The 11,231-nt window shown below is 43.6% G+C and overlaps 1 protein-coding gene across 1 annotated transcript in view; it reads right to left on the bottom strand.

The window, feature by feature from the left end:
• Window positions 1-10,547, bottom strand: part of LOC122557075 (protein FAM162A-like) — a 21,172-nt gene extending 10,625 nt beyond the window's left edge. The window contains exons 1-2 of the mRNA XM_043704358.1: window positions 10,227-10,547; window positions 2,196-2,304 (exon numbers count right to left, since the gene is read on the bottom strand). Coding sequence (XP_043560293.1) covers window positions 2,196-2,304; window positions 10,227-10,380 — 263 coding nt within the window. The 5' untranslated portion in view covers window positions 10,381-10,547. The remainder of the gene's footprint in view (window positions 1-2,195; window positions 2,305-10,226) is intronic.
• Window positions 10,548-11,231: the final 684 nt, after the last annotated feature.

Genomic DNA, 11,231 nt, shown 5'->3' with positions numbered 1-11,231 from the left:
TGGGGCCCTGGGGAGTGTTGCCAAACAAAGAGATTGAGGGGTACAGGTGCATAGTTTCTTGAAAGTGGAGTCACACATAGACAGGATGGTAAAGAGGGCATTTGATCCAGTGACAGTCACATATTGAATGGTCCTAAATGAACTTTAATTCTTTCAGAACCATTACTTTTAGAACAATACACACCGGAAGAACCTCCATTAAGGAAATCTTTTCTTGGAGCTAGGACAGCAGGGGCCTTAAAACAGTGTTTTGGATCATTGTGTGATGCTTATTTATATATGTAAAATGTTTGACAATCCAGTAATAGTCAAAAAAAAGCATTTTGAGACTGTTTCAAGGGCTCTCTGATGTAAGGCTATATCTACTTTTCTGCATTTTTGGTTGTGAACTGAAAATAGGAAAAGGACTGTTTTAAATTAAGGATTAGAGGTGGGATTGCTGCACTTTTTAGAAGTAAGTTATTGAACCTCATAGTAAGTGATGCTTACTCTGCTGCTTTGATCAACTAATGGGGGGACATTGGTCAAAATGAGCTGTCACCTGGAGATGTTTACAAATTAAGATTCAACTGGCAACAAGCAGTTGACTGGTTTGAGAAGTGGTAACCAGTTTTCGTGACAAAATCCAACAGTCCGTCAACAAGTATATGATAGGATCTTGGTTATCTGAACAGCTTGTGGCTGTGAAAGATATTGCCAGATGCCTTCGGACCTCTGGGAGGAGAGCTGGTTTGTCTCTGCAATAGAAAACACCCGAGGCCTGAAGAAAGCTAGCTTATTTTCCCTCACTTGTAAGATGTTGCTTCCAATTGAGTCAGAGTCTTTGTAATTTGTGAATCGCTCACCCTGTGACTCCTGCAAGGAAGTAAAAAGTATCCAGAGAAGGGATATTCGAGTCCTGGCAAGCAAAGGGATCATCTCCGTGAACCCTTTGGACAAGGACCATTGAACTGCCGGACCTTTGCTCGAAACGTCAATTCTCCTGCTCCTCAGGTGCTGCCTGACCTGCTGTGCTTTTCCAGCACCACATTCTTGACTCTAATCTCCAGCATCTGCAGTCCTCACATTCGCCTCTCTGGTGTGAGAGAGAGCGAGCGTGAGAGTGCGAGTGTTGGACAAGAGTGGAGTTTTACATAGGATTATACTTTAACCAGGAGAGTTATATGTTGAGAGTTGATAGATCCTAGCTTTAACTATATGTAATAAAATTCTTGTTAAGTACAGAAATCTGGTCCATACTTTCTGTGCACCAGGGTCTACATGAACTGGTAAATTGGGGAAACTTTCTGTACTTTGATAAAATCTTTAGTGATGACTCTGGTTTTTTGGGGCTTGATTTGCAGTGTGTAACCCAGTGAGGCACGACACTGTGTATAACCTCATTTTCAGCTATTCAGAGTTAAATGCAGGGAGTAACTGAACCTCTGATCGCTACAGGTCTGAGGACATGTATAAAACAGGCATGGTGTTTTGTTCCCAGCTGGATAACACATCTCAAAACTGGACATTCTAAGACTCCAAGAATGCACATAGAACTCAAAAGGATCAGCTGGGCTGGTTATTATGAATATTACTTGGGGGATGTATAACCCTTTTGAACTCTGGCTTGGTTAAAGCAGAGGGCTGAGAAAAGTTAGTTTTTAAAGAGTTAACAGTTGAAGGTCTGGATGAAAAAGGCTAGTAGGTTTTTTTTCTGTACATTGAAGGCAAACACTGAAGCACAATGTGTACAATTCACTTTTGTGGAGTATTCAGAAAATTGAATGTGTAAACCTTTGAACTCATCATTAGCACAGGAAGCTGGATGAAATTAGCTAGTTGTCCTGTAGTTTAAAAAGGTAAAAAGACAAAGTGTGCTGGGAACATTCAGCTGCTGTGGGATATTTCTGACAAAAGGGCACAATGGAATCGAAACAAAAGGAGTTCATAAGTTTGGTATTTTATTGATACACCTTGCATGATATGTACCTGTTCATTGGCTCTCTATGTTATTCACAACCTTGTGACTTTGAAACACTTCAATAAAATTTATTTTATAATCCTGTGTATTTTCCAGCATTGTTAGCTATTTTATTCAGGATTCATAACAGTTCAACTGTTACACTGCAAACAAGAAGATATCCAATAATGATAACTAAAACCAATGTGACATACAGAACTTGTGGTTCATCAAAAGGCTCCAAATGTTCACTTACGAAACCATTTCTGGTATATCCTGCTCTCTTTTGAAGCGACCAGACCACAGCAGGAGCTTCCTGTCTAATGCTGTAGGGATACGGCCCTGGAGCTTGTAGGCAGAACAGGCTGTAAGAAAATAACTGCTGTTAGACCACAAGTTAGACTGAACGACAACACATTGTACGAGGAGAGAGAGTTTGTGCAATCTGGAATAACCACTCGTAAGTTAGAAGAAGGGGCAGCAGGATATTGTACAGCTGATTTGATTCCCCCTGTCTCAGTCACAAAACCTGACCCCTAGGTACAGTCAGTAAGGTTGATCCTTTATTGATTGAACCAATCAGCGAATTTCTCTAGAGTTAACAAACAAAATACAGCATCACCAATCCTAATTTTACTGTTCCACAAATACAATAAATGAATAAGTGATCTGAATAAACTTAACACACTGCACAACGGGAATGTAATTTCTAATATTTAAATGGCAGTGCCCACAGGTTGATACCCGCTGCATGTTCCCTCTGAGACTTCCCAGGCTAAAGGCTGGCAGCCACAGACAGCCCTACTCTTCCCAGCTGAATCTTATCACTCAGCATGATAGCAATGCAGGCAGATTCAGATACCAGCGACCATTGTTCTGGGTTCCCATCAGGCACCATGTATCAACGTCAAGCTGGATTTCTGAACTCAAAGCTATATTGACTAAATATCAAAGAAAGCCATGGGGGGGGGAAATCTTCACATTAGAATACACTAATAACGAGATTCTAAAAGTTTTAAATAATCAGGGGACAAAAAGGGGAGAAGAAATAAATGCTGGGGCAATAATAATTTACAACATATGTTCATAATTTGAATGGAGGAAGCGAGTGTACCCCTAGCCAAGTTGGTAAATGTCAGAAAAACAGGTGGGAAGGACAAGTGGTGAGGATGACACAAATAGTCTATGGAAGTTTCAGTGGGCAAAATCTTGGGAAATGGAATATAATGTGGGCAAATGTGAGGTTATGTAATTTGGCAGGAAGTGTAGAGGGGCTGAATATTGTTTAAATAGAAAAGACTTCAGAAAGGTATGAAACAGAGGGATTCAAGAGCCCTTGTGCATGGATTCCAAAGAGCTAACATTCAAGTTCAATAGTTAACAAGGAAGGCAAGTGAAATGCTGTCCTTTATTTCAAAGACAATAGGGTATTAAAGTAGGGTGGAGAAAGTGAGGTCTGCAGATGCTGGAGATCAAAGTTGAAACTTTATTGCTGGAACAGCACAGCAGGTCAGGCAGCATCCAGGGAACAGGAGATTCGACGTTTCGGGCACAGGCCCTTCTTCAGGAATGCAAGTATACTTTAGGATTCCTGAAGAAGGGCCTGTGCCCGAAACGTCGAATCTCCTGTTCCCTGGATGCTGCCTGACCTGCTATTAAAGTAGGGTGGCCTTGTGAAAACTATACAAAGCATTAGATCAACCATAGTTGGAATAGTGTGAACAGTTTTAGGCCCGTTATCTAACGAAAGATATACTGACATTGGAGGCAGTCCAGAGAAAGGTTCACCTATATGGGTGGACTGTCTATCAGGTCACAAAGCTCAAAAAAATGCTGAGATGAGAGATGGAAGAAGCAATCTTTCCCACTTGACAAAAGATGGCTAAAAGAACACTAGTATCACGGAGCCAGGAAATGCAAATATACTTTAGGATATCAAATAATCAAGATATTTGTCTTATGAAAGTATAATAATCTTCTCAATCAAATCCTAGAATTGAACAGCACAGCAAGAAATTATTCTGACTCTCCTGCCTGTGCCAATTCTCAGAGAGCTACCCATTCAGCCCATTCCCCTGCTCTTCCAACATAGCCCTGCAATTGCATCTTTCTAAATGAAGATCTAATTCCTTCACTAAAGTTACGATTGAATGTCACCTTCAGCCTTTCAGGAAATGCAACTTAAATCATAACTCACTCGAAGAAATATTATCTTCATCATGCTCTCTCTCTCTCTCTCTCTCTGGCACTTTGCCAATTATTTTAAATCTACTCCCCACATCTGGATATTCACTTTCCTGTCAACGGTACACTGGGCATAAACCTCAAGCCTCCAAATTACTGGCAGCAACAAAAACAGCCAATAATACTGTTCATTTAATCATAATGCTGTGCGTCATATAACAATCTGGCTAATTTGCTTTCAGAAAAGAATGAGGCAATCATTCCACTTTACAGAATATTATCGTTGCTGCCTGTCCTTCAACTTAATTCTGCTTTTGCAATGTCATCCTGCCTCACTCAGCAACATTTAATTGAAGTTCAGTGAAAGTTTACCTACCACTTAAAATTTAATATCCAGGCAAGTCATCGACTGTCTTTGTGCAATAACTACTTGGTGATTTGTAATAAAGTCATCACTTTTGTTTATAACAGCTACAGGAGGAAGTTATTGCAGCAAAGCAAGAGGGATAGGAGGGGCAGGTCATGATAGGATAGTCCCTGATACTGTAGCCTTCCCAGCCTCACCTAATTACCACGGATCAGAGTGGTTTACTGTATACAAAACTGTTCAGTATTTTTCCTGCTTACAGTGAAGTTGTTTTGAACAGGCAAAATAAAATGTCACAGTCACAACAAAAAGGGTAGAGACCAGAAGGAGAAAGGAAAGGAGGGTGGAGAAACGTGAATGTATACATGAGAGATTATGCTATCCTCCTATTGTCATTGGCTACCAATCCAGACTAATTAATTTTATTTCAACATATTGATAAAAATATCTTTATAAACATACGTTGTCACTAAAACAAATGAAGAAACAAATATTGGAGTTTGATTCTATTCAGCAAACAAACCCAAGGCATTTGTTACTTGTGCAAGACTATATTTACATATTTTTGAGGCAATCCAGACTAATGCCCTGTGGGTGTGGGTTTAAAAATCGCAGAATGAGAGCTGGTGGAATTTATATTCAGCCAACAAAATCTGGAACTGAAGTCTAGTCTCCGTAATGGGAACCATAAAGCGATCATTGTTGTAAAAAAAAAAACACACATTTGACTCATCAATGCCCTGTTAAGGAAGGAAGTCTGCTGTGACTCCATTAACTCTGAAATGGCCCAACAAAGCAGTCAGTTCAAGGGCAATTAGGGATGGCAACAAATTCTGACTACAAGCCATGATTTTTTTAAAAAAAGAAAAAAAATAGGTTGGCAAGGAATGGGACAGATGGACAGAGAGAGTGAGGAAATGGGAAAATGGAAGGCAAAAGGGTTCAAATTGAGGAAGCTGTGGGTTAAGTTATTTTTCACTACGTTTTCTCCTGTTCCAGGTCCCATTCGCGGCAGGTTGAAAATTTGGCTTTAACCGGTCACCAGAGGTGTACTAAGTTTTATATTTGCAGCACTAAAACGCGAAAATATTGTGTAAGACGTTCCTGGTACAGGAAGTGACTCAGTAAGTTTTTTTATTGAGTGGACTGGGGATGACAAAGTCATAGAGCTGTATAGCATGGAAACAGACCCTTCAGTCCAACTTGTGGATGTCCCCCTGGATATCGTAACCTAATCTAGTCCCATTTGTCAGCATTTGGCTCATATTCCTCTAAACCCTTCCTGTTCATATGGTCATCAAGATGTTTTTTTTAAATGTTTTAATTGTACCAAGCTATAATACTTCCTCTAGCAGCTCAATCCAGACCTGCACCACCCTCTGCATGAAAACATTGCCCCTTAGTCCCTTTTAAATCATTCTCCTCTCATCTTAAACCTATGCCCTCTAGTTTTGGACTCCCTGATCCTGTGGAAAAGACCTTGTCTATTTACCCTATCCATGTCCCTCATGATTATACTAGCTTCTATTAGGTCACCCCTCAGCCTGCGATGCTCCAGAGAAAACGGGGTGGCACGGAAGCACAGTGGTTAGCACTGCTGCCTCACAGCGCCAGGTTCAATTCCCGCCTCAGGCGACTGACTGTGTGGAGTTTGCACATTCTCCCCGTGTCTGCGTGGGTTTCCTCCGGGTGCTCCGGTTTCCTCCCACAGTGCAAAGATGTGCAGGTCAGGCGAATTGGCCATGCTAAATTGCCCGTAGTGTTAGGTAAGGGGTAAATGTAGGGGTATGGGTGGGTTGCGCTTCGGCGGGTCGGTGTGGACTTGTTGGGCCAAAGGGCCTGTTTCCACACTGTAATGTAATGTAATCTAATCTAAAACAATCCCAGCCTATTCAGCTTCTTCCTGTGGCAAATCCTCCAACCCTGGTAACATCCTTACAAATCTTGTCTGAACACTTCCAAGTTTCACAACATCATTCCTAAAGCATGTAGACCGGAACTGATGACAATATTCCAAAAGTGGCCTCACCAATGTCTTGTAGAGCTGCAACGTGACCTCCTAACACCTATACCCAATCAAGGCAAGCAAACCAAATGCCTTTTTCACTACCGTGTCGACCTGCAACTCCACTTTCAAGTAACCATATGGAGAGAGCACAGGATGAATGGCGTTAGACAAAACAACGGATCGTTTTCCGTCTACCACTGATCAGATATTGGTAACACAGAATTTCATTCTAGCCTCACAAGAAGCCAATGCAGTTAGTGACCAGGGTTTGAAAAGATTGGCTTGGATTCTCTTTAATGCACATGTGGCATTGCTGAGGCCTGGAGCTGCCAGCCAAACCCCCAGTTTTGGCAATTGGGTTTCCCAGCTAAACTGGACAAATGGAATAGAGCTATCTGGCTGGGTTCATTTGTTCAGTATCACTAAGCCTGTGGGTGGTGGCTGTTTCTATCTGTACCCCAGATGTATGTTTGTGCGCATGTGTATTGCCAATCTTTCCAGAAACAAGGAAAATCATACAGACATTAAAAAAAAACTCTTTGTATCAACATCCTGTGACATTCGGGTCCACTCCTCAATTGTAAAACCCTTCCCCTTCTCTTTGGGAACTTCCCATGAACCACAGTAAGTTAAGCAAGGAGCCTTTTCTCTCCTATCTCCTTGCTGTTTATGGTCCCTTTCCAGGTGAAGCAGTCTACTGTGTTCACCATTCCTGAAGAAGGGCTTATGCCCAAAACGTCGATTCTCCTGTTCCTTGGATGCTGCCTGACCTGCTGCGCTTTTCCAGCAACACATTTTCAACTCTACTGTGTTCACCACTCATGATGTGGCCTCCTCCCTATACTGTACACAAACACAGAGTGGCTGATTGCTTTACAAATCCACATGCAAGCATAACTCTGAGCTTCCTTTTGCTTGTCACTTTAATTCCCCATCTTGCTCTCACACACTGACATCTCTGTTCTCAGCCTCCTCCTGCACTGTTCCAATGAAACTCAGAACAAACCTTGAGGAACAATGTCTCCTCTTTCAACTTGGCACTTTACAGTTTTCTGGACTTGACACCGGGTTTGACGATTTCAAACCACCACCTCTGGCCTAATTGAGTTTCCGTATGCTTTGTGAGAGGTGGATGAAGGGCTTTTGCCCGAAACTTCGATTTTACTGCTCCTCGGATGCTGCCTGAACTGCTGTGCTTTTCCAGCACCATTCTAATCTAGACTCTGGTTTCCAGCATCTGCAGTCATTGTTTTTACCTTTGTGAGAGGTGGACTTATTCCTGTCTTGCCTTCTGAACAGCAGCCATTCCTCATTGTCTGAGGTGCTCTGAAGGACAAAGGAGACTCATCTCACACAGCAACAAAACTCTTCTGTGCGCCCTGGATTTGCCCAAAAAGAGGAGGGTAACCCCAGAATCCTCTGGGAGGCTGCCATGTTCCCCCAGGTAATCTGTATATGTGCTCACCCCTGACGCTGACATGTCCACAGAGATAGGAGCTGCCCCTGCGGTTGGTGTAGGATGGATGATAGTTTCCCAGCCCCTGGCAAAACATCATGAGGACAGGGAGACAACATGTCCTTCTAAGGCATTCCTGCATGACTCTGCCAATCTTCATCCCCCACGGGGGTTGGGAAAATTCCAGCCACCACACACTCCCTTGTCTCCTGCAGGCCTCCCTTTGCATTCTAATTCCCTTCCTGCAGTCACACAATCAAAACCAAGAAAACTTTCAACTTTTCCAAGGTCTGAGGATTGACCACATCAACTGAAGTAAAAGCAGAAAGTGCTGAAGAAATTCAAACACCAAGATAGGTCAGAAAGTAACCTGTGAATGAGATGTAAGGAGGCTACAAAGAGATAAAATGCTAGGCCAGTGGAGAAAGGTTTGGAAAATGGTGTATCACAAGGGAAAAGTGGGAAATGGTCCATTTGCAAGATGAAAAATGCATATTACCGAAACAGTGAGAGATTGAAGAGCTCTGAGATGCAGAGGGATCTGTGTGTCCTAGTGCAAGAATAGCAAAGGGTTAACCTGCAGGTACAGCAAGTGATATGGAAAGTGACGAGAACAATAAGAAATAGGAAGAACAGTAGGCCATTCGGCCCTTCAAGCCTATTCCTCCATTCAATAGGGCCATAGCTGATCTTTCCCCATAAGCCTTCATTCCCCAACTGATCAAGACTCTTTCAGCCCCCACAGCTCTCTCTAGTAAGGAGTTCCAAAGATTCGGAGACCTCTGAGAGAAGAGATTCCTCCTCATCTCAGCCTTCTGTTGGCACCCCTTTATTCCGAGACTATCCCCTCCGGTCCCAGACTCTCCCGTGAGGGGAAACACTCACTCAGCATTGACCGGGCCGAGCCCTCTAAGAATCCTAAATAAAAACCGAAAGGACTGTGGAGGATGTAAATCAGAAGCAAAAACAGAAATTGCTGGAAAAGCTCAGCAGGTCTGCCAGCATCTGTGGAGAGAAATCAGAGTTAATGTTTCAGGTCCAGTGACGCTTCCTCAGATCCTTCCTTAAGAATCCTGTAGATTTCAATGAGAACACCTTTCATTCATCTGAACTCTGGTGAGTACAGTCTTTGCCTGCAGAGTCTTTGCTCATAAGACAATCGCTCCACATCAGAGACATCCTAGTGAACCTTCTCTGAACTAGAATCATAGAATCCGTAAGTGCACAAATACCTCTAAAGGAAAAAGTCTTTCATTGAGTCACACAGCATGGAAACAGGCACTCCAGTCCAACCAGTCCATGTCAATAATAATCTCAAACTGAACCAGTCCCACCTGCCTGCCTCTGGCCCACATCCCTCCAAATCTTTCTTATTCATGTAGTTATCCAAATGTCTTTTAAACTTATCCAAATGTACCAGCATCTACCACTTCCTCGGGAAATTCACGTCATAAATGAACCACCCTCATGACTTTGCAATTCTCTCACCTTAAAAAATGTGTCCGCTCGTATTGAAATCCCCCATCTTGGGGAAAAGACAATTACCATTAACTCTATCTATACCCCTCATTGTTTTATAAACCTCCTATGCTCCAGTGAAAATTGTCCCAGCCTATCCAGCCTTTGTTTGTAATTCAAACCTTCCATACCCAGCAGCATCCTGGTAAATCTCCTCTGAGCCCTCTCCAGCTTAATAATATCCTTCCCATAACCGGACACAGTATTCCAGATGAGGCCTCACCAAAGTCCTGTACATATAATGACCCAACTCCTACACTCAAAGAAACTGAGCAATGAAGACAACGGTGTTAAATGCCCTTTTAACCACCCTGTCTATATGTCATCATTAACATTTATAACAATCACAATGGGTATGAAATACTGTCTCTCTTTCCACTTTGAGCCATTCAGCTCATTAATATGTAAACTTCTTTCAAGCCACATTCTCAAGGCAACTTAAGGTTTTATTTTTAAAAGGGGACACCTTAGCTCAGACAATTCATTCAAGGTCTGACCGTATCCCAATCTTGAGTCAGACTAGTTGTATGTCCTAAGCAGGAATTCATAAGAGGTTTTAAAATGAATGCTGCCAGACCTGCTGAGTTTCTCCAATACTTCATTTTTTATACATAGCTCCACAGTATTTTACCATTTCTTTCTCCACAGATACTCCAAGTGTTTTTAGTTCCGGGATGGCAGGGGCAGGGGCAGGGGCAGGGGCAGGGGCAGGGGCAGGGTTTTTGGGGGTGGGGGGGTGGGGGGTGTTCCTTACCTGGTTCAGGTACTGCAGGCTGGATATTGGGCTCGGTGGCTTGCACAGCTCCGCCCTGGTTTACTCGGCTACACAGCAGCGCTGTCCCGGGCCTGGCTCTGGGAGGGACCGCATTTGGCAGCAGGCTCCTGGCTCTCAGCACAGTTCTCCACATCTCTCGGACTCGCTCCGGGACCGGGCAGCGGCGGGCTACGGGAGTCAGCGAAGTGCTGAAGGGGAACGACAAGGCGAGGTGGGAGAGTTCTCAAGCAAGGACGCTCCGCTCTGATGCAAGACACCGCTGGAGGAAGTGGGAAGGGTTGAAGTCGTTTCCTCCCTGCCCCGTCACTGTCTGACTCACCTCGTTGGGAAATCAGCTGATTTCCCCGAAAGAGAAGCTTCTGACGAACCCCCAGCCCCAGCCCCAGCCTATTGGGGAATTTCCAACCACCAGCTCAGCCCAGACCTGTTTAACGTGGCAGCTGCCAAAGGCTAGAGAGAGTTGCAGAACTACCAGTCATTTCCTTGCTCTCTCCCTCTCTCACTTTTTCTTGTCTCTTTATTTTTCTCAGCTCCCTTCTTTCTCTCTGTCTCTTTTTTTCCAATTCTCTCTGTTCTTTATTTACCCCTTTGTCTTTTCCTTTGTCTCCCAGAGTGCCGGGGTTTTAACAGGATTGTCCCATCTGCAAGTTCCCCTCCAAGCCATTCACCAGCCTGACTTGGATAGCCATCACTGTCACTGGGTCCAAATCCTGGAATTCCCTCCCTTTAGGGTCATGTGGACTGCAGCTCACCATCTTGTTGAGGGCAACTAGGGGCAGGCGATAAATGCCAGGCCAGCTGACACCCATGCCTCCTGAGTGATTTAAAAAGTATTTCATTCATCATCCTAATTTATGCTTATCCTCCACAATGTTCCTTATCCCAAGGGCAGACTGCAGTGAACCCTCTCTCGCTGCCCAAGTGTCTTTAGAGTGGGCACATTGTACACCCACTGTCAGTCACAGAGTGGGGAAGGGGATAGTT

This window comes from Chiloscyllium plagiosum, chromosome 15 (assembly GCF_004010195.1).
Source record: "Chiloscyllium plagiosum isolate BGI_BamShark_2017 chromosome 15, ASM401019v2, whole genome shotgun sequence".
NCBI lineage: Eukaryota > Metazoa > Chordata > Chondrichthyes > Orectolobiformes > Hemiscylliidae > Chiloscyllium > Chiloscyllium plagiosum.
The sequence above is the reverse complement of the archived record's forward strand: the minus strand, read 5'-3'. Positions and strand labels throughout refer to the sequence as shown.